General features: G+C 37.5%; 1 protein-coding gene and 1 long non-coding RNA gene across 2 annotated transcripts in view; both read left to right on the top strand.

Moving 5' to 3' along the window:
- LOC138402681 (uncharacterized) overlaps positions 1-25,002 on the top strand; it is a 214,344-nt gene that overhangs the window by 165,378 nt on the left and 23,964 nt on the right. The gene's annotated exons all lie outside the window — the stretch shown is intronic.
- Positions 1-25,002, top strand: part of Atet (ABC transporter expressed in trachea) — a 61,481-nt gene that overhangs the window by 12,515 nt on the left and 23,964 nt on the right. The window contains exon 2 of the mRNA XM_034970878.2: positions 19,743-19,918. Coding sequence (XP_034826769.1) covers positions 19,770-19,918 — 149 coding nt within the window. The 5' untranslated portion in view covers positions 19,743-19,769. The remainder of the gene's footprint in view (positions 1-19,742; positions 19,919-25,002) is intronic.

Genomic DNA, 25,002 nt, shown 5'->3' with positions numbered 1-25,002 from the left:
CGGAGAACAGGGGGATGGCCGATAATTATTATTCATCTTTAGCCGACATCAGAAGGTAGTAATTAATAAGTAGGTACTTTAATCCATGTTCTTTACAAATAGTTCTCAGTAACGTATCGCACATGGAAACCATCAACGTAACACAACCAGATCACCCTAACCTAACCCTACCTATGGTCGCCTCCAACCACCCCTCACAGCGACCCCTCACCTCACTCTAAACTAGCTAACCTAAGCTAAACACTACATCGTGTGATTAGGGCGCAATTGCTATTGCAACCTCTCAATCAAGTCACGACCTACTCCGTTATCTAATCATCTCAAGGTAATCAATCACAACTTCATGAACGCTCTTAAAAGGATCATTGCATCGACTCTCTTACGATCTAAACCAGATCTTATAATTAACTTCTTATTACTAATTCAGAATATCGCAATAGCTCTACCTTCTCCACTCTGTGCACATCTGCATACAGAACACCATAGCATCGTGCGCCACACGCGCCACGACTACTATCCACCCAAATAAGCGATCACAACAGAAACCAGGTAGAATGTAAGCTATTCGATCTCATGGGCAACTCATTGTCTAATCCATTTCAACATTACACGAGAGTCATCAATGATTCTTTACCAACCGGGTTATACGATTCTAAAGCGGGTACCTACTATCAAAGTTAACTTCAAGTTACTATCACACTAAACTATCACTTCAAACTAATCATTATCTCAACTGCCGGTATATCTCCAATTACACTCTAAATCACTAGCGTCTGCAGAAATAACCTTAACGGATGTCCTTATAATAATCTATCCACTGAGCCAAACGTTAACTCACGAATTACTCTAATATTCACCAATAATTAGTATTCCATATTCGTCAAACAACTACGCGAACATTATTAATAGTGCTTTGCAGGCAAAGTCACCGGATGGCACTAGATGTTACGATTTAACACAACGTACATTAGCATCGAACAATTACTGTTCTAACTATATCACAATCACCGAATTAAATATCACGATTAAGAAACTACCTACCTATCTCAAATAATAAAAATTAGCTAAGCTATAATCTGATAATTAATTTAACGCGAGAGAGAATTTTGAACAACAACAAATGCGTGCGTGTCAAAGTCCAACTCTGACAACTCAAATAAAGATGGCTACCTTCCGTAGAGTAAAGCTCATACGTTTCTTTTCACGGTGTCTACAGACAGTAAGAACTCTTTCAATATCGACCCTCCAATATATATTTACATAAACGCAGTGGTCATAGTCCAAATTAATCATAAGTAATTAGATTGACGTACATTAAATTAGGCCTTGAGGCCTCATTACTAAGTGCCTTCTTAAAATACCTACATTAAACAAAAAGTGTATTGTATCGATCTGTCTTCTTTGTGACGCGAATGACGTCATCAGGCCGATTAATTCATATGACCTCAATCCAACTATCATACCTATTTAATTTTGGAATAGGGTTGTCAATTCATACTTTTTTTTTCTCCAACTAAGCGCCAAGTTTGTGCTAGGAGTAGGTACGACAATAGTGCAACGGGCGGGGTTTGAACCGTCAACCTTTCGGTTTTCAGTCCACTCCTTTACCCATTGAGCTAATGGAGGCGAATATTATGGGAAAGTGTGACTGTCTGTTACTTTTGCAGCTCGTACATGGGCATGGCTACTTTTCATCCCAAATCAAAGAGTTTTTTCAACGGAATCAAAAAATCTAGGTGGATGGGTAACTTCTACTTAGTTTGGTGTAAAAAGAAAAAGTAACAGTCTTTTTTTTAGTTATTTATTTGCCAACTTAAAACTATCATTACAGGCTAACCTAATGCGATAGCTAAGTTAACTTAAATTACTTATATCTACTTATTATTACATACTTTTTACTATGTACAACTAACTGACTTAAACTTAAATAACCTACTTAAGATTGCGTGCAAATAGCTAAGCTAAAGTATTATGATATAGACATCCGATAAGTAAGGATTTTTAAAAAATTCAACCCCAGGCGCAAAATTGAGGGTTGAAATTTGAGTAGTCCACGCGGATGAAATCGCGGGAATAAGGTAGCTAGTATAGTAAAAAAAATCTCCGTAAAACGGAACGACATTCTAACTCTAGTTAGTGGCAACCCTTTCTTATGTCTATGTGTGACTTCTGAGTATTCATTGTTATTAGGAATGAAGCTAATAACTTCGTATGATAATATTCATCTTTCATTTCCTTTTTAGGGTTCCGTACCTCAAAAGGAAAAACGGACCCCTTATAGGATCACTTTGTTGTCTGTCTTTCTGTCGGTCTGTCAAGAAACCTACAGGGTACGTTCTTCCCGTTGACCTAGAATTATGAAATTTGGCAGGTAGGTAGGTCTTATAGCAGACATTCGGGGAAAAATCTGAAAACCGTGAATTTGTGGTTACATCACACAAAAAAAAAATTGTGGTCATGAACTAATTACTATTTTTAATTTTCGAAGTAAGATAATTTAGATATCCAGTGGGGTATCATATGAAATGGCTTTGTCTGTACATTCTAAAACAGATTTTTAATTATTTTTATGTATCATAGTTTTGAATTATCGTGTAAAATGTCGAAAAAATACGACTGTAGTACAGAACCCTCGTTGCGCGAGCCTGACTCGCACTTGACCGGTCTTTTTCTCTTAATAAAACGAGTTCCTTGTTCCACACTGACCTCTACACACTCCTTATCTAGCGTACTTGTACATGTCCATATCTGTGACTTTGAAGCATTTTCCTTCAAGTCAAAAGTGAATATAATATATATCTTCAAGGCAAGGCAAGTGCGTTCCATCTTAGGCTGCATCATTAGCAGCCAGCAGGTGCGATTGCAGCAAACGCTGGTCTATAAATTAAAAAAAAAATTTGCGCTTCGCATCATTTCCGACATAACACAGCGGGTTGCGAAGCTGAAGTGGCAGGGCATATAATTAAAAAAACCGGCCAAGTGCGAGTCAGGCTCGCGCATCGATGGTTCCGTACTACAGTCGTCCGGAAAGCGCAGCGTTCGTAAGAACCACCACTAGGTGGACAGATGACATCAAATGAGTCGCACGGAGTCGCTGGATTCAGGCGGCGCAAGACCGTGGCGTGTGGAAACGAAAATATTTTTTTATTCAAGTAAACTTTCATAAGTAAGTATGTACTTTGTTTTGTTTTTTTTTATAATGTCTGCTATAAGACCTACCTACCTGCCAAATTCCATGATTCTAGGTCAACGGGAAGTACCCTGTAGGTTTCTTGACAGACAGACTGACAGACAGACAACAAAGTGATCCTATAAGGGTTCCGTTTTTCTTTTTGAGGTACGGAACCCTAAAAATGGCACTAAATATTTGGTACATTACTTACGTTACATTTATCACACACGCTGTATAAGTAGAAAGAGATTATTTCTTGAAGATTTTTTTTTTCATTTTTTTCATTATGTTTTATCAATTACAATCCGGCTACCGTCCTAATAGGAACGATAGGCTGATAGGTGCTGATAGGAATGCGTGATTTGGTCATTAGTTATTACATAGAGATAAAAGGATCATAATAATATCTAATTATTATAGCATTACGTACGTATATTTTATACCTAGTAGTATATTTTATTTATTTGGTATTCAGGCACGTAGCGCCTATACAGGGGGTAACGAGAACGCTAGCAAAAACTTAGCGTTATTGTGACACTACCTAAACACAATCCAACACCAATAACCAGTTGCCTTATTTTGTAGTTTTTGTGATTCAGTATTTTTCAAACCCGCAATGAATAGCGGGCAATGCCCCGCCTACGACGCGGAATTGACTCCGAGTGGCCTACTTAAGCAACGTTCGTTGACCTCTAGCGTCAGGCAGTTGTTTTATTTGCAATATGTCGTAAATTGTTACAAAATTATAGGATTTTTTAATATTTTTTTCGCGTTTTTTTTTTTGTGATATCATTATATCAGTAATCATGAGACTATCACCTGTCTTCGTTTTTGTTACATCCTGTATACGACTTTATCGGATGATAGTAATTACATGACCTCAATAAAATGACTGTGACATACAGATAGTCGGACATATTATATACTATGTGTCACAGTAGGTACGGTTCAAGGTGGCTTTTTAGGGTTCCGTATCTCAAAAGGTAAAAAGGAACCCTTACAGGATCATTTCGTTGTATGTCGTGTCTGTCAAGAAACCTACAGGGTACTTCCCGTTGACCTAGAATCGTGAAATTTGGCAGGTAGGTAGGTCTTATATGGGAAAAATCCGAATACCGAGAATTTATGGTTAGATTACAAAAATAAAATAAAATGTGTTCATGAACAAATATTGGTATTTTCAACTTTAAAAGTAAGATTACTATACCAAGTGAGCTATTATAATGAAAGGGCTTTCTTTACCTGTACATTCTAAAACAGATTCTTATTTATTTTTATGCATAATAGTTTTTGATTTATCGTGCAAAATGTCGAAAAAATTCGACTTTAGTACGGAACCTTCGGCGCGACCTCCCTGGCGCAGTGGTAAAGTGCTGTTGTCTTATTAGTAGGAGGTCCCGGCCTCGATTCCTGGCAGGGGTTTGGAATTTCTAAATTTCTGGTTTGGTCTGGTGGGAGGCTTCGGCCGTGACTAGTGACTGGGCTGGTTTCCGCACTTAAACGTTTCCGTCTGTTGTGCGTGCTGAAACCAAAGAGGTGTGAGTTTCTTAAAAAAACTGCCATACCCCTTCCAGATTAGCCCGCTTTCATCTTAAACTGCATCATCCCTTACCACTAGGTGAGATTGCTAACTTGTATCTGAATAATAATAAAAAAAAAATAATTTGGACCATCGATTGATCATGTCGTGTCGGTTGCCAGAACGGCCATTGAAGCACTTGTTATTTCGTTTAGTCAACATTAATTATATCTGTAGCAAGTAGCAACGCAATCATTTGACCCAGTTAGTTGGCCGCTGGGCTCAATTACTCTTAAATTTCAGCATAATATATCTATGAGTAGATACTATAAGTTTTTTTTTTGCAAAATGTTTTTATTTTACAATTTTTAGTGGCCCCATGGTATTGAATTATGCTATGACTGGTTAAAAATCTACTGTTTACTAAGCTATTACACTGATCGCGAGCAATTTACTCTTATCCGTTGAGGAGTTCCACTATCTATCTTCGAAGATGTTCATCAGATCTTCAAATGGGACCAACTTTGAAGTATACCCTTTCGAACAAAAAAGAATTTTCAAAATCGGTCCAGGCGTCTTCGAGTAATCCGGTAACATACATAAAAAAAAAAAAAAAAAAAGATTCCGACGAATTGAGAACCTCCTCCTTTTTTTGAAGTCGGTTAAAAAACCGGCCAAGTGCAAGTCAGACTCGCGCACCGAGGGTTCCGTACTTGAGTATTTTTTCGTGCAAAATGTCGAAAAAATACGACTGTAGTACGGAACTCTCAGTGCGCGAGTCTGACTCGCACTTGACCGGTTTTTTCATTTGCGGACTTCCATAAGATTGGTCCTATCTAATAGTAGAGACCCTAGTTAAGTTCAGGGAAAATGCTTCGAAAAACAACATTCTCTTTTACGAACTTTATCAACTATTCCATTAGAAGATGTAATAACAATGAAAATACTTTCATTTAGACTTGAAATGAAATGCCTTGGTGATTCAAAAGCACTTTTGTTTCAATTAAAATCTTTTTGTTTCTATTTTTATAAATTTAGTACCTACCTTTTTCATTTGCGGAATTCCATGAGATTGGTCCTATCTAATAGTAGAGACCCTAGTTAAGTTCAGGGAAAATGCTTCGAAAAACAACATTCTTTTTTTCTTTTCTTCTCGGTAGGAACGGCATTCCGAACCAGTGGTAAATTAAACCTGACTATTCATAAGCACTTTTAAAAAGTTTACATGAATAAAAAAAACATTCTATTCTATTCTATTCTATTCTACAAACTTTATAAAATACGAACCTCCTATTTGGGGGCAATCTCTAATTTTAATTTAATTTAAATTTTATTATTGTATATTTTGTAACTTTATTATTTTCATTTTATTATTATTATTTTATTATTATTATTTTTAACAATTGTACATCTGTATTTGTATTTACTTTTATGTATGTTCAAATGGGTTCAAGTTGCCTAAATAAATGACTATTTTATTATTATTATTATTATCAACTATTAGCTGATGCCCACGACTTCAAAAAAACACGTCCATCCGTTGCTCCGTTGCGACGTGATTGAAGGACAAACCAACAAACTTATAAACCAACAAACAAACACACTTTCGCATTTATAATAAGGGTACCTACTGATTCCATTGATGTAATAACAATGAAAATACTTTCATTTAGACTTGAAATAAAATGGGTACCTCTAGCTCAGTGCAGACTGTATCGATCCATGTTTTCATTACACAAAATCTCATTGTGTTATCAACGTTACTGTTGTAACAATAAGGTTCTTTTTGCATTGTTTCTTTCAACTTGGTTTCAATTCACTTTACATTGTATTGTGATCTTTACCTTTTAAATAATAGAGCTCATTTTTGTTAGTCAAGTTAGTTTCAACGCGTGTTGTACACTTGTCTGCATTATGTAAACTGGGAATGGAACAATTGGTTTCGTTTGTTTAACCGCTTGCTTTTAATAAATAAGATATTATATTATAAGGATTTGCATAATGTTATTGCACTATTATTCATATCATCACTACCCACAATCTAAATATATAAAAGCGAAATACCACTCAATCACTGACTGACTGACTGACTAATCACGAAATCTCGGGAACTATAAGGCCTACAAACTTGAAATTTGAAAGGTAGGTTCTTTCTAGGACGTAGGTGTCAGCTAAGAAACGGTTTTGAAAAATTCCCCCCCCCTAAGGGTGCGAAAGGGGGGTCGAAGGTTGTATGAAAGTCCTATGTTTTTGAAGTTAGAGACTTGAAAATCGACATTTAGGTTATTAGCTTTAAATAATAAAAATCTGTATAAGTCAATTTGGGAAATTCCCCCCTAAGGGTGGTAAAGTAGGGGGGAAATGTTTTATAGAAAAGTTTTAACTACCTATTGTTATTTTTACTTGAAATTTGAAACGTAGGCTCTTTCTAGGGGGTAGGTATCAGATAAGAAAGGATCTAACCAAATTCGCCCCCTAAGGGGTGAAGGGGGGGTTGAAAAGTTATATGAAAATCCTGTTTTTGAAGTTAGAGATTAGAAAAAAAAAAGGTGACTGACTGACTGACTGACTGATCTATCAACGTACAGCTCAAACTACTGGGCGGATCGGGCTAAAATTTGGCATGCAGATAGCTATTAGGACGTAGACATCCGCTAAGAAAGGATTTTTAAAAATTCAACTCCTAAGGGGGTGAAATAGGGGTTTGAAATTTTGTAGTCCACGCGGACGAAGTCGCGAGCATAAGCTGGTCAATTAATAAAAGCAAGATAAACAATCTTCATGAATAACAATAAAATTACAAATGTTAGGCACAAAGTATTTCAATATATGCAAATTTATTCAAAATTAATTACGGTTTATATCAATGACGACTGACTGTCTGATATGCTACCTAGTAACTGCCATTAAACAACCGAATCAGATGGAGATTATTTAATTAGGTGATAACGACAATGTAACGTGATATGAAAATTGTTGGGATTATAGGACAACGTTCGTGTTACTGCCAAAGGACAAACAATACATCCATATTTACACAGTTTGTTCCGGCTTCTTTTGCTTGTTCTCAGGTGGAAGAAGCGCCGGAATAACCAGCTCTTAGCTTTAAGTTGTAATGTGTGGCACAATTTTTTTTTTTTTTATATTAATTTTATTAAAGAAGAATATTTACAGTTTACAATAAATTTGGTGCATTCATAAACTTTAAATAAGTTTTTCCGTGCACCAGTGCCGTCGACAGTTGATAGGTACCTACACGTAACACATTAATTTATTAACAGCTAACTAACAATTACTTAATAATATAAACTAACAACATTGAGCTAAATGTGGGTTATTTTAAACTTAATATACATTAAAAATTATTTTAAACTTAATATACATAAAAAAAACCAAAAAAACACAATCATTTATATAATGTAGGTAGGTAAAAAAAACGTTCATTATTAAATATCACAGCGGAGTAGTAACACACGACGAGCGTAAGACGCTCACTCACACTACTTCGTGTATGATATTTCAACTTCTGGTACAGGGTGATTACATTATTAATTTAAGTTCAATGTATCTAATAATTATTTTGCTGATGTAAATTGCATAAATAAACGTCTTTTCTTTCTTTCTGTCTTTCTATATTCAATATCCACATCTACATGCGAAAGCGTGTCTGTATGTCAGTACAGAGTCAACTTCATTTTTTACCCATGGCCCATCCGTTTAACCGATTTATATGATTTAGGTGTTTTAAAATCCAGTGCGAACTCTATGATTTTCCGGGATTAAAAGTTGCCTAAGTACCTATATCACTCTCCACGTCTACCTTCGGCGGTGTTCCCGTTAGATTACAACATGGGGTTATTCAAGGGGCGGACCAACAAATTCCTGAAAAGCCGGCAACGCATTGGTCGTTCCTCTGGTACTGCAAATGTTCATGGGCGGCGGTAATCACTTAACATCAGGTGACCCGCCTGCCCGTTTGCTCGACAATTTTATAAAAAAAACCGGCCAAGTGCAAGTCAGGCTCGCGCAACGAGGGTTCCGTAATTCAGTCGTATTTTTTCGACATTTTGCATGATAACTCAAAGACTATGATGCATAAAAATAAATAAAAATCAGTTTTAGAATGCACAGGTGAAGACCTTTCACATGATACCCCACTTGATATCTTTCTTGGAAAATTGAAAATACTACCTACCTAATTATTAGTTTATGACCACAATTTAATTTTTTTTTGTGTAATGTAACCACAAATTCACCGTTTTCAGATTTTTCCCCTAATGCCAGCTATAAGACCTACCTACCTGCCAAATTTCATGATTCTATGTCAACAGGAAGTATCCTGTAGGTTTCGTGACAGACCGACAGACAGACAGACAGACAACAAAGTGATCCTATAAGGGTTCCGTTTTTCCTTTTGAGGTACGGAGCCCTAAAAAGACTACCTTGTATTTCTAGCTAGGCTGGACTGATCAAGTACCATTGAGATGATTTAAAAACAATAAATAAGTAGGTAGGTCTAGGCTACAATGTCGGTCACGCTGAAACTGTTTGAAATGATACTAAGAATGTACGAAATAACAAATTCAGACACGGTTTGCGTGTTCGAAGCACCGACTTAACCTAGTTTAGTTTGGGTCATACAGATTTAAGCGGATCTAGAACGAAATAAATCTAGATAATGATCCACATAGGATAGCAGTATTGAATAAAGCCTTATACAAGATGTAACCAGAACGCTAGCAAAAACTTAGCGTTTGTTATACTACCTAAACACAATTCAATATAACCATTTGCCTCATTTTGTAGTTTTAGTGATTTAGTATCTTTCAATACCCGCAATGTACCTATAGCGCGCAAAACTCGGGTCAATGCCCCGCTTACGACGCGGCATTGACTTCAAGTGGCCAACTTACGCAACGTTCGTTGACCTTTAGCGTCAGTCAGATGTTTTGTTTGCAATTATCGTGAACAAGAGTTCACGAATAAGTAGGTTTTTAAAAATGGTACTTGTCATACCAGTAATCATCAGCTGATGATTACTGGTATGACAATCACAGAATATATTATGTAAATATCTATTGGCTACAATGCATTGTTGCAACAAGAATCGCACAAATTCAGCCAATCAGAACAATTGAGATTGTAATAATGATTGATGCATGTTTTAGACAATCGCCCTACAGAGCTTCGGTAAAGGAGCGGACTGAAAACCGAAAGGTCGCCGGTTCAAATACCACCCGTTGCACTAATTGCCGTACCTACTCCTAGCCTAAGTACTAAAACTGAACCGCAATGTTAACTGTGGCGCCATCTAGTCAAAGTCGGAAAAAACGTTAATCGCGCTGGATGCACATTATTTTGATTTCGTGATTTCTCCTAAGAAATCTAAATGAAATGATGCAAAGGGCAATTTTGGTCTAAATTAAATACTTGAGATGACGAACCATTTTATTTTGATAAGGATTAATATTAAAATAGTAAAAACACCTTCGAAAATAAAGCTTTGTTTTAGACCACGTTTGAAAATCATAAAAATGGTTATTATGAGTCTACCGTAAAAGATAGATATATTATATGCTGTCGTGGACTTTTTTCTAGAGCTTTTTAAGAGGAACAATTCCACTAAACATGGTTTTCGTGTAATTTCAACTATTTAGGCAGCGTACGCCACGGAAGCTCACAGATGTGCCGACTTTTTTCACTTTATTGCAATTTTCTAAAGGATCTCTAATTTTTTTTAAGATAAAATATAGCCTATGTCACTCAGGAATAATGTAGCTTTGTACTGGTGAAAGAATTTTCAAAATCGGTTCAGTAGTTCCAGAGATTACCCCCTACATACAAACTTAACGACATTACCTCTTTATAATATTAGTAGGTATAGAAGTATAGATAGTATAGATAAAAGATGCAAAATTTTATTTTGTACATTAATAGTTTTAATACTTTTGCCCTAAAGCGGATAGTTTCTAAGATATCGGTCAAAAACTTTCCTTCAAGATTGCGATCGAAGCTCCACCTGGATCTGTCAGCATTTTGTGATTTTATGGTCAGTAAGTGACCCTTAACCTAAAAAAAATTAAAATTGGATCGGAGTGCGAGGTTAAATGCTCTATTTACTGGCCTAATCCGATATAACTTAGCCCTTGACTTCGGCCCTTAATTTTATCTTCAGAGAACTTATAAAATACGTAACGAACGTGTAATAATTGTATTTATTATCATAGACAAGGTCTGATGCCGTTTAAGGACAAAATAATCAAATTTTATCTTCAGATTTAATTTCGGTTGCTAAGTATCAAGTTTACGAAATCATCACAGAATTCTAAATTATGTAATAGAAATGGTAACTCATGGCATGGCATACAACTCGACTATTTCGATTTTTACAGGTTAACAGAAATATTATTGACAAAAACCGGTACCGACGGCTTCTCGTACTCTCCGAGGCGAAACGAAACGAAAAGGCCAAATTCGGTCCTCCAAAGTCCATTAGTAATTACCGACTTGGGTCAACATCGCATTGCTTAACAAGCGCAATCAATTGATATGCGGGATCCACTGGCAAAACTGATCTTAGAGGGCGCCACAAGAGGTCCGGCTAGTGCAAGCTGTCATCTTTATAGTTTCCTACTTAGGTGAAGGAGGTTTCATAATTCATATTAATTGTTTATGTACATAACAGTTATTTTTAATTAAAGCTGAATTGATGGTATTCTTGTTGCAATAATGCATTGTAGCAAATATTTAGCGAGCATCAAGCAATCAAAGGTGATTGCAATTGATACTTTGGAGCTGTCATTCTACCGCAATCGAGCACCTGTAGGTCGATTTCGTATAAATAAATAAATAAATAAATAAATAAATAAACGTTTATTTCAGACCTTCATAGATCCATAGTATAAACTGCATCAATCATTATTACAATCTCAATTGTTGTGAATGGCTGAAATTGTATGATTCTTGTTCCAATAATGCATTGTAGCCAATAGTAAGCGAGCTTCAAACAATCAGAGGTGATTGCGATCGTGACATTGTAGCTGTCATTCTACCGCAATCGAGCAGCGTCATCCACAGGCAAAACTATCTCAGAGGGAGCCACAAGAGGTCCGGCCAATGCAAGCTGTCATGTTAATAGTTTCTTACTTAAAATTGTTTGACCATTGACTTATATTATATTACTTCGTATGGACAGGGCCATTGAACAAACAAAATGGCACGGATTCAGTGGTGCTAATAGCACCAATGCCACCTCAGTGACGTCTGGATTCCAAACGGGCCGTTCATTAGTATCTGAGAGGTGGCGCTGATTTATTTGGTTCCAAAACCGTGAAAAATTTTGTTCGCTTGACCATATCTTGTCATTTATATCGATGTGTTCTCTATATTTATTTTATACTAGCTTATGCTCGCGACTTCGTCCGCGTGGACTACACTTTCAAACCCCTATTTCACCCTCTTAGGAGTTGAATTTTCAAAATTCCTTTCTTAGCGGATGCCTACGTCATAATAGCTATCTGCATGCCAATTTTCAGCCAGTAGTTTGAGCTGTGCGTTGATAGATCAGTCAGTCAGTCAGTCAGTCAGTCAGTCAGTCACCTTTTCCTTTTATATATATATATAGATTCTTTGGTTGTAAAGTATCATGGAATATTTTTACGTACCTAATACCTAAGCAATGATAAGAGGGATAATTATTATTTGAATCCATTGATGAAAATCAGTGCTGATTATATTCGGATATCGAGTGGTCGTGTCGCATTGTGAATAATTGTGATGTTTGCTAACTTAAGCGGTACTCTAATAAAGGTAAAATATTCTAACTATCTATATTACTTACATTACCTGTATATAAAACTATGTAGTAGGGTGCTTGGGTGCGCGGACCACTGAAGTGGTCCGCGAGCATGCAGCGTTGGGTTTTTCAAAATGTGGACTTTATTTGCCATACATTTTCTATGGAAAAATAAATTCCGCCATTTTGAATTTTTTTTCTATTCACCGAGTAAACCTTCGGATCTTGATCATCTTTTGCAAAGAAACTACTCTTCCATCTTTTATACTCTCCGCGATAGACGCCGACGAAGTTTGTATGGCGGCCATCTTTTTTTCGCCATTTTGAATTTTTTTTCAGCTCATTGGCAATTGGATGACGTTTCGAGTGACATTTGCTCCAGCACCCCCCACCTATCTTCAATACCTTAAGCGTGCTCTTCACCCGTCTCCGAAATCCTCAATCATCAGCTCTCTCCGTATTTTTCCTCCGAATGAATTTTTGTCCTCTATACGAAACCAACAGTGAAAAAAAAAATTTTCATACAAAAATGTTCGTGAATCAGCACGAACAGCTATATATTATATATATTAAAGAAAAAGCTGACTGATCTATTAACGCAAAGGAAATGTGATGATCATGACCATCGTACCATCCGTCCATACCATTTTATTCCGCGATGACCGCGCGTAAATGTGTACCTACCAGTGTGTTAATAAATTTAAAAAAAAATCTCTCCAACCGACGCGCGACGGCGAGGCAGCGTTTAAATGCACAAATGACTCAATTGTAAATAGTTACACTATACGAAGTAATATAATACTTAAGTCTATTAGTTACACAGTTTTATTTATTTACAAATGGGAATAAATACAATTAAAGGTGTAAACAAAAGGACTGTTTGACTATTATCATGATGCAAGATGTTTTATTCAATATAGAATCATTAGCTCTGCGGTATCTAATTGTTTAGTACCTAATAGCTCTGGATGAAGTGAGCATAGTAATTGCATTGGGATTCGAGACATGGTCGCTAACTATGGACCTCATAAGAAAGCTCAGAGTCACTCAGCGGGCGATGGAGAGAGCTATGTGCGGAGTTTCTCTACGTGTTCAAATCAGAAATGAGGAGATCCGTACGAGAACTAGAGTAACCGACATCAACATAGCGACAAACGAAGCCGAAGTAGCAATGGGCAGAACACACAGTTGGGTTCCCATGGTGCTGGAATGGCCACAAGGTGGACGGATGACATCAAACAAATCACAGGGAGCCGCTGGATTCTGATGGCGCAAGACTGTGGCGTGTGGAAGTCTCTACAAGAGGCCTATGTATATAGATTGATAATAATGATGATGCTTCTTTAGCAAGAGAGTTTGTGAATTCCAAATTTATCAACCTACTTAGATACATAATACTTATATTATCTTCTTTTACATTGTTTCGAGTTAGACTAATTATCATACTCATATTAAGCGTGTAGTTTTGTTAGGTTTACACGACACAGTGCGCGAAATTAGTTTGCATTTCCGTGATAATGAAGCCGACCGGTTGTTGACTCCAACGGTATCTTACCGCGTTGATGTTGACTCATCATTTATTTAGCAGGCTCAAAGCAAAGTCCTTCCCACGACCGGTATTCTTCTTGCGTTTAAAAGTTGGATCGTGGTTTCACTGCTAAACCAGGTTGTTTTTGACAATACCTACTTGTATTTCACTGCAATAAAGTATAGTAAGTGTAAGGTATCGGAAAACTGGTAATAGTATAAAGTGGAGCGCGCTTGACCAGAAGGTATACCTTTTCATTGTGATCAGCTGTTTTTCTTGCCTCTAAGATGTATAAAGCAAAAGCTTTTATTTATTTATTTATTTAGAGGTTTTTTATTATCTATAGTTCTTATTTAAAAGCTCGGAATTAAAAAGTCTTCTTTAAAAGTAACAAGTATCTTAAAAAACAGTAATTTTATCCAAGAATCTACGTCAATCGAGCAGCGCGACTTCAAAAAAATTAACAGTTATATTTTACCTTTTGTTATTAAAAGTAATATTAATAACTAGATGATGCCCGCGTCTTTATCCGCGTGGATTTAGGTTTTTTAAAATCCAGTGGGAACTCTTTAATTTTCCGGCATAAAAAGTAGCCTATGTCCTTTCCTCGGGATATAACCTACCTCTGTACCAAATTTCATCAAAATCGGTTGAACGGTTGGGCCGTAAAAAGTTAGCAGACAGACAGACGGATAGACAGACAGACAGACACACTTTCGCATTTATAATATTAGTATGGATAGGATATAGTATATCGGTTGAATTGGAAACCGCAAAAACAATACCAATATCGTAAACAATCGCTAAATTTTCTGTGATATAAATGGTGAAATCTAATTTAGTTTTTCATTTATTAGCCCGCTCACTCTGGCCAGCCCCCCAATTGTGTAAGAATAACCATTCCATGGCTATCGCAATCGTCAAGAATTCTGCCCTTTGATTGGCTGTGAAAAAATGTAAACAGCGAATCAACCAATCAAAGGGCAGAATTTCTTGACGATTGCGATAGCCATGAAATGGTTATTCTTACACAATTGGGGGGCAGATGTTAAATTGTTTATTGTACTGCGCAAAACTCGCTTTATAAAATCTCAGCACACTGTGTTTATGACCAAATAATTATTATTTTACAGAAAAAAACCGGCCAAGTGCGAGTCAGGCTCGCGCAATGAGGGTTCCGTACTACAGTCGTATTTTTTCGACATTCAAATTCAAAAACTATGATGCATAAAAATAAATAAAAATCTGTTTTAGAATGTACAGAGCAAGACCTTTCATATGATACCCCACTTGATGTAGTTATCTCACTTCTAAAGTTGAAAATACTAATTATTAGTTCATGACCACAATTTAATTTTTTTTGTGTGATGTAACCCTAAATTCACGGTTTTCAGATTTTTCCCCAAATGTCAACTATGAGATCTACCTACCTGCCAAATTTCATGATTCTAGGTCAACGGGAAGTACCCTGTAGGTTGCTTGACAGACAGACAGACAGACAACAAAGTGATCCTATAAGGGTTCCGTTTTTCCTTTTGAGGTACGGAACCCTAAAAATTGTAAATCTCACTACAAGTTTCGGGTTCCGTACCTCAAAAGGAAAAAAGGAACCCTTATAGGATCACTTTGTCGTCTCTGTCATCTGTCTGTCTGTTGTGTCTGTCAAGAAAACTTATGTGGTACTTCCCGTTGACCTAGAATCATGAAATTTGGCAGGAAGGTAAGTCTTATAGCAGACATTAGGGGAAAAATCTAAAAACCGTGACTTTGTGGTTACATCACAAGAAAATAATTAAAATGTGTTAATTAATAAAATATTACTGTTTTTAACTTTCAAAGAAAGTGGGGTATCATATTACAGGGCTTTACTTGTACATTCTAAAACAGATTTTTATTTATTTTAGGTATAATCCTTGATATATCGCGTACCTGTTAGTATGTTACATTCCTTTATTTGTGTTATAAGACAATATTTCATGATTCTAGGTCAATGGGAAGTACCCTAAAGGTTTTCTTGAAAGACACGACGGACAGACAGATATACAGACAGACAACAAAGTGATTTTTTTTTCCTTTTGAGGCACGGAACCCTAAAAACGTTATTTCGACCCATTTTAAACGTACGAAAGGTAAGATTGCATAAGAGATAGTCTGCTGAAAATAGAACGTAGACAAAGATAGAATACACGCTGTAGCTAGTGCTAAAGGCCTGGTCAGATGTGACGCGAGACGTGAAGTTGTCTAACGCGGTTTATTCGTAAATCTTTATTGCATATTATTATACAGGACACTATACAAGATAATATAGAAGAAACTATACAGAAGAGTGCAAAGGCGGCCTTATAGCTAAAGAATATTATGTTAAGCGGTTCTAAGAAGTTGTAATAATGTGACGTTGTATGGAAGCAATTATCTTTGCACAGTACAACTTGTAGTATAATGATTTGTAGGTTTACTCTTGCCTTTTGCAAAGAAGCAACTGCCGAGTTTCTTATGCTTTCATTTCATTTCATTTTAATACCTACATGGAATTGTGTGGAAGCAGACAACCATAATAGCTCTATACTCTAGCCACGAATTAACGCGATATTTTTGTAATGTTTTAAGCGTCAAGCTTGTGCTAGGAGTAGGTACGACAATAGCGCAACGGGCGGGGTTTGAACCTTTCGGTTTTCAGTCCACTCCTATACCCGGTGAGCTATTTAGGCTCAAAGGTTTGGTGGCGGTCTTGAATCCATATTATAAATGCGAAAGTGTGTCTGTCTGTCTGTCTGTCTGCTAGCTTTTCATGGCTCAACCGTTCAACCGATTTTGACGAAATTTGGTACAAAGATAATTACATCCCGGGGAAGGATATAGGCTACTTTTTATCCCGGAAAATCGAAGAGTTCCCACGGGATTTTTAAAAACCTAATTCCACGCGGACGAAGTCGCGGGCATCAGCTAGTTATTTATACTTAAATGAGTTAAAACTTAACGAATTACTATTTAAATTATCTTTGTGCCATAATTTTTTTGATATAGTCAAATACCCAATTGTAAACGAACCCCAGTGTTATCGTCCAGTGGGGTTGTCGCTGCATCTGCGCGTCCTGTTTGTCCAGGGTCTTAGCTCCGTTGGGGTGGGCTTCATGTCTTACGTAAGCGAGACCCACACAACAAGGTCGAGGCTTTCGTTAGTCTAGAAACTTCCAGGGATGCTAAATGTTTCAGATTTCACTTTCCGGATTTTTTTTGCATTCAGATACAAGTTAGCCCTTGACTGCAATCTCACCTGATGGTAAGTGGTGATGCAGTCTAAGATGGAAGCGGGCTAACCTAGAAGGGCCCCTTTCTTTGGTTTCTTCGCAGCATCGTACCGGAACGCTCAATCGCTTGGCGACACGACACGGCTTTGCCGGTAGCAGAGATAATTTATTATAAGTAGGGAGGTAATTAGCCACGGCTGAAGCCTACCACCAGACCAGAAATTTAGAACGTAAAATTCCAAACCACTGCCAGGAACGAACCTGTGACCTCCCACTAATAAGAGCACAGTGCTTACCACTGCGCCAGGGAGTTCGTCAAATTTTAGTAAACCTTTTGATGTATTTTAATACTCGTCTGCACTTATGAGTTCTTCACATTATCGTTGATCCCAGTATAATATACAGTCTGCTTATTAGGTAAATCGTCAGGTAAATAGTCTAACTTTTCTTGTTAGAATATGTCTAGTATTATTTAGGGATGTATAGAGTATAGATATTGAATTTGGTACTTATCTTTAATTTTGTTTTCATAAATATATTAAGTAGATAATTACTCGTAACTGATCCTCGTGAAATAGTTTGCGTGGATTTTTGGTTTTTTAAAAATCGGGTAGGAATTCTAGATCGGGTAGACAAAACTAGGAAAGCGAGTCGTCGCCGGCAATGTGAACAGTCAGAGAGAAACTTTTGATATATATGCATCTCTTTCATTTACACTGAATGTACAAAATTGTGCGTTTCTTGAGAGAGAAAATCGCCGATAGTTAGTCGTTTTCTCGCCGGCGGTCGAACCACTGCCTTAAATAGGTGCTTAGTAATTTTCTTTTCTTATTCGAATTTTGACAAAAAAGTCTACAAAAAATGTAATAAAATTTTCATTATAGGTACCTACCTGCTATAAGTTCGTAAGGTACAAAGCTGTCATTGAATATTATTCAGTTTGCTATGCGAAATTTCACAGAAAACCAGACAAAAGGGTATCGAATATCAATATCTTTTTTATGACAGCCCGTACAAAAGCCTTTGATAAATTGGGTTCTTCGACCCCTATAATATATAATTTACAACATGAAAATTCGATATAAGTAGGTAATAGATATTGTTGGCACCCTCAGACTAAGAATCAAGAGACTTGTCAGAAGCGTATACCCGTAAGGGACAAAACAACAAAAGAAATCATATTTACGTATGAAAGGTTAAGTTTCATAATTTGCTACAATTACAGAGCAATGCACCATAAATGACTTCTACACACCTTCAATACAAAATTTAAAACAGAAAACTAAATAAAAACTCGTAATATTCGCAATAAATTACTATCACAGAGGTTTGTTGGGCACAAAGTATAACGTGCCCAACAAAAAAAAAGCTAAACTATGATAAAGACAAAAAACTGTGTTTAGGTATGTCTCTATCACTCTTCAGAGCTTTTCTATAAACCCAACTTTGCTCTAACAAAGCTGTAGCATGCAAAGGCGGCCTTATCGCTAAAGCGATCTCTTCCAGGCAACCTTTGACGAAAGGAATCACGAAAGCACGTGTTGGTGCGGCAGCCGAAAATGGTTCTAGGTATATTATATTATTATAAATTAGACTACATATGCAGTACATTCTAATAATACACAAATATATATAAATATATATACCTATATACATATCTCTATAATATACTACATAATTCTGTTTACATAGATAAATAAGAGTTTAAGGATTTCGCCTGACGTATTTCAGCTGGGAGAGAATTCCAGAGTTTGACACTGTTAGTGGTGAAAGAGTTACCATAGTATACCGTGCAGCTGTGTGGAGTCATAAGCTTATTGTCGGTGCTGGAGCGGAGGGAGAACTGATTGTTCTCACCAAGATAGGAAAACCGTTCTTTTAAGTATGATGGTGTTTGAGGTGTATTTTAATGCAAAGTCAGAGTTGGCACCACTGGTTGGCACGATGTACCTAGGGCACCTAACTACCTACACTACGCGGCTAAAAGTGATGAACATCGATTAGAAGGAGACAGCAGATTTTTAGAGCACTGTCTCGGTCGTTGAGATCGACAAAGCGTCATATGGGTATGAGTGACAAAGACCACGCTCTACAAAGATGAAATGTTATTCTAAAGGCCGAAGTTCATCACTTTATAGGCGCGTACTATACTTATAGGCGCTCTTGAATAAGTAAAACATTTTTTTTTCTTTCCCATCCAATTGTCTACAAAAGGTATAGAGACTACAGAGTACAGTTATGTATCAGTTCAGTAAACCAAGATATAGGTATACAATCCTCCTGATGATGTTTTCCTTCACTGTTAAAGCAACTGATATTTAATTTCTTAAAACGCACATAACTCTTACAAGTTAGTGGTGCGTGCCCGGAATCGAACCCCCGATCTCCCCAACAGGAGGCAGTGGTCCTAACCACCAGGCTATCACGGCTCTTACACCTTGTACAAGCTACTCAATATTAATTTTCCCTTATTGTTGCAGGGATTTCACCAAGATGGTTACGCGGCGATGACGACAGGTCAGAAGATGGAGTCCAAAGGCACCCAGATCCACCTGCCCCTGATAGGGCGCGGCAGTCGGGGCGAGCTCAGCGACAAGGTCATGTTCTCCCAGGGCAAGCCTCTCCCCGAGCAGCTCAACAATGGACAGCTGTTAGGGTGAGTTTAGCTGTTAGGGTGAGATTTAATGAGGGGAGGGGGGATCTTGGTCAGATACCCGACGTACTGGGAAAGACATTATGTAGGAATTAGGATTTTTATTTACCAGAACCCTCAGTGCATTCTAGGGAGCTTAGAGATCTCTTACGATACATCGGTACGACGATAAATTCCCCTTGCGCGTCACCCACTGGGCTCGTCACAAAACCACACCCCCTGCCAGACACCCTTAAACTTTTAAACTTTGAAGAGCTTCTGGCAGGGGGTGCCACGACACTGGCAATGCACGACGTGATTTCTAATAGAATTCCGAAGAAAATCTAGATTAAAGGGTCTAGGTAAAAGATTTTTTACACCTATATTACCCGTTATCTCCCAAAGCCGCCATGATTCAAACTTCATAGTCACTGATCGTTCCTCCCTGTGTTATTAGAAGACCCTCCCACTCCAAAATTAAAATGCCTATAACTTTGTAAATCTTTGTTGGATTTTATATTTATTTCAGCGTACGTCATAATTTTTATCCTAGTTTATAATAAAGTAATAATATTTATCAAATTCAAAAGTAGGAAAATACCCAATTGCAAATACAAAGTCAATGTCCGTTACGCAACGGATATCGGCATAACGGCTGATTCGGACGGACGTCATACGAATCGGAAATTCAGAATAAATAAATTGTGAATGTGTTTATGACTTTCAGGTCACGAATTATCTATTTTTCAGGTTCAAAGGAAAAATAGCAAGTCTTCCATACTGGTAAATGCAGTTATTATGAAAGTGTGCCTGTCTGTCTGTCTATAGGCAAGGTATTCCGAACCAGTGGTAAATGCATATGACGATTTAAAACTACTTACGGTACGGTAGATTAACACCTACAATGTCACGATTGCAATCACCTCTGATTGGTTGTTGCTGGCTCACTCTTGGCTACAATGCATTGTTGCAACAAGAATCGCAGAAATTCAGCCAATCACAACAATTGAGATTCTAATAGTGATTGATGCAGGTTGTACGAAATCGACCCGCTGTAGTAGTCTAAATATATAAAAGGAAAGGTGATTGACTGACTGACTGACTTAATGACTGACTGACTGATCTATCTACAGCTCAAACTACTGGATGGATCGGGCTGAAATTTAGCATGCAGATAGCTATTATGACGTAGGCATCCGCTAAGAAAGGATTTTTTAAAAATTCAACCTCTAAGGAGGTGAAATAGGGGTTTGAAATTTGTGTAGTCTACGCGAACGAAGGCGCGAGCATAAGCTAGTGTGGTTCTAAGGGTAAACGCATGGTAAACGGTACTTTTGACATGACAGTAATTTGATACAGAGGCACTATGGCGACTATGTTCTCTTTATGCATTATACGATCGCCATATTTAGTTTGATTGTGGCTTTATGTTCCTATCTAGGTATGTAGTCGCTATAAAAAATTCTAATGTCAATTAACCATACCTTTCCTGCTACTCTATTAAAATAGATGACGCCCTTGACTGCCCTTGACGCGTAAAACAAAGGGTTTCCAACAGTTCTACATCCTATTTTAAACCTCATGGCTTCGTAACAAAGTTCCTATTTGCGCGTAAAAAAACTACATATTTCATTGCGTATGTTGCGTATGGCGATGCCCGGATATTAGAAAGTAACACGCAATTTTAAACTTTAATCCATCGACATAAAGTTTCTGTTTGCTTGAGAGTTTTTTTTTTATTGTTAGTATGATGGTGGTCTATGGTGACTAAGCTAATACATTCCGTTCCATTAACGACGGGGTAGGGAAAATGAAAATAGAAAAATGCGTTAGCGAATAGAAATCGTATGAATATTAGCTGTTAGCTTTTTTTAGGGTTCCGTACCTCAAAAGGAAAAACAGAATCCTTATAGGATCACTTTGTTGTCTGCCTCTCTGTCGGTTTGTCAAGAAACCTACAGGGTACAGCCTACAGGGTACTTCCCGTTGACCTAGAATCGTGAGGCAGTTAGGTAGGTCTTATAGCAGATATTCGGGGAAAAATCTGAAAACGGTGAATTTGTGGTTACATCACACAAAAAAATTAAATTGTGGTCATGAACTAATAATTAGTATTTTCAATTTTCGAAGTAAGATAACTATACCAAGTGGGGTATCATATGAAAGGGCTTTACCTGTATGTTCTAAAAGAGATTTTAATTTATTTTTATGCATCATAGTTTTTGAATTATCGTGCAAAATGTCGAAAAAATACGACTGTAATACGGAACCCTCCTGGTAAGTATCCTAGGTCTATCGCATTACTGTATCACCTGTGTAGTGAACGAACACCTTTAAACCCTTATAAGTTATTAGCAGGTGACCTAGTACTCCAATATTCAATGGAGTCGAGTGGGAAAAGGCTAGTTAACTTTTCCGCTGGCAGGTATGAAATATGAATGTTCCAGATACTCCCTGCTAGAGGCGGGCGTCATTATGCCTAAGTCTTGGCCTACTTGCATTGGAATATCGCCTCTATAATGGACAGTGCTCTGAAGAGTTGTTTGATCTCATTTTTTCTACAATCGCACCGCACGCCACCGCAAACAATTCCACCCTCACCACCAGTGGCGTGCAGGTCATGGAGGCATAAAAGCACTGCTTACCCAAGTTGAAATGGCTCAATGGTCATTTTTCATCATGACAGCCTCTAAATAGGTAACCTAACTGGCTAATGCCTATGCACGCCGCTGCTCACCACCTGGGTGTCTGGTGCACTTCGACCACCCGTTGTGCCAGATCCTTTTTTCCACGCATATGCAAACTGTGGCACTGTTCCTTCGGCGGCGTAGATTGCAACATGGGGTTATTCAAGGGGCTGACCAACAAATTCCTGAAAGGCCGGCAACTCATTGGTGATTCCTCTGGTACCTACTGCAAATTTTCATGGGCGGCGGTAATCACTTAACATCCTGGAGAGTGACATAGGCTACTTTTTATCAAAGAGCTCCCACCGTAGGTAGGTACAATATATGTCGGTGGCTCCCACGGGACTTTTAAAAAGCTAAATCCACGCGGACGAAGTCGCAGGCATCAGCTAGTGGAATATATACCAAAACCTATACCAAAACTCTGGATTGATATCTAAATATATAAAAGGAAAAGGTGACTGACTGACTGATCTATCAACGCACAGCTCAAACTCAACAAAGGATTTTTGAAAATTCAACTCTTGAGGGGGTGAAATAGGGGTTCGAAATTTTGTGTAGTCCACGCGGACGAAGTCGCGAGCATAAGCTAGTTAAATTATAAATTTCACTTTAGAGTTTAGTATCATTGCAATAGGTAACTTTAGAAGAAATTATTTTATTATGACGTAAGTATTGATTTTTCAAAATAAATCACTCCGGAAAATCAATTAGATGGTAGGTAGGTATAGATAGATGGAGGAAATAAGTTATATTGCCACAATGCAAGATATATCTCTACAGCACATAGTATATTAACCTAGTTCCACAATTCCACTGTCTTGGCTGGGTTCCAAGGTATGTACCAGCCGGGTACAGTGCTCGACAATAAAGGCGAACGGAAACCTTAATAAAATCTAAGTAGGTTGTACTTATACGCAGTTGCCGTTCTTACATATTTTGGGGCTTATTTATCCAATAAATATATGTCCCAAATCACTACCCCTATTATTTAAATGCGAAAGTGTGTTTGTTTGTTGGTTTTTTGGTTTGTCCTTCAATCACGTCGCAACGGAGCAACGGATCAACGTGATTTTTTACATGGGCATAGTTTAAGATCTGGAGAGTGACATAGGCTACTTTTTATCCCAGAAAATCAAAGAGCTCCCACGGGATTTTTAAAACTTAAATCCACGCATACGAAGTCGCAGGCATCAGCTAGTTTTCATGTTTCCCTTTTTTGAACGCGCGTTTCTAGTAGTTAACTTTACTTCTAGATAGATAGGGATTTTGTTCAGACAAGACAAGTTCTGCGTACCTAGACCTACCTTAGCTATTTAGAAACTAGCTTATGCTCGCGACGCTTGATTTCGGGTAAAATCTTCGTGCCTCTCACCTTTTTCACACAATATCAGATGAAAAGCATTTCGGTCGAGCGTACTGCGTCACCTTAAGAGTAACGAACTGATTAACTAAACTAACACTATTTAAACCTTGTATACTATTGGTGTGTTTAAACTGCTCTGATATTTCAATTAAACCCAAGGAAGAAGTTGAATGACTGGTTAATATGTAACAGCATGTTATATACCTAATACACTAGCGTTAGGTAGTATACTTAGTTCTATTCCATGTTGGCTGGAGTCCAAGACGTTGTGAACAACCCAAATACGCTGTGATGGAAAACGGTGTTGGTTCAGCTCGTGTCCACCAAAACTTTTATCGACCGCCCTGGCGCAGTGGTCTTACTAGTGAGAGGTCCCGGGTTCTTTTTCCAGCAGGGGAAATTTGGAATTTCATAATTTCTAAATCTTCTCTGGTCTGATTAGATACAGCCCACTTGATATAGTTATCTTACTTCGAAAATTGAAAATGCTAATTACTAGTTCATGCCCACAATTAATTTTTTTTGTGTGATGTAACCACAAAGTCACGGTTTTCAGATTTTTCCCCAAATGTCTGCTATAAGATCTACTTACTTGCCAAATTTCATGCTTCTAGGTCAACGGGAAGTACCCTGTAGGTTTCTTGAAAGACAGACAGACAGACAGACAGACAACAAAGTGATCCTATAAGGGTTCCATTTTTCTTTTGAGTTACGGAACCCTAAAAAACGTACGGGAATTTTCCGTGGTGCGCGCTAGTTCTTAATTCATCCAATATTTGCAACACTGCACTACGTAAGTACATAGTAGAATAGGTTAACTATGTATGAGGTATAGTCTAAGTACTCGTATGATTGCGACAAGTTGCACATGGTGGCACAAGATAAAAATATAATCGCTCCTTATTTCTCGACTCTAGTATCATAAGGTCGGATGTGTACTTCCGACCAAACTCACTTTTTTACATAAAGGTAATGAGCATTTCGGGCTCTTTCTGCCAAGCTGACACCAGTATTTATATCTCTTTTCGTTGCAAAGATAAATACATGCATAATGT

This window comes from Maniola hyperantus, chromosome 8, assembly GCF_902806685.2.
Source record: "Maniola hyperantus chromosome 8, iAphHyp1.2, whole genome shotgun sequence".
Classification (NCBI taxonomy): domain Eukaryota; kingdom Metazoa; phylum Arthropoda; class Insecta; order Lepidoptera; family Nymphalidae; genus Maniola; species Maniola hyperantus.
Note: the sequence above shows the minus strand (reverse complement) of the source record. Positions and strands in the feature narration are given on the sequence as shown.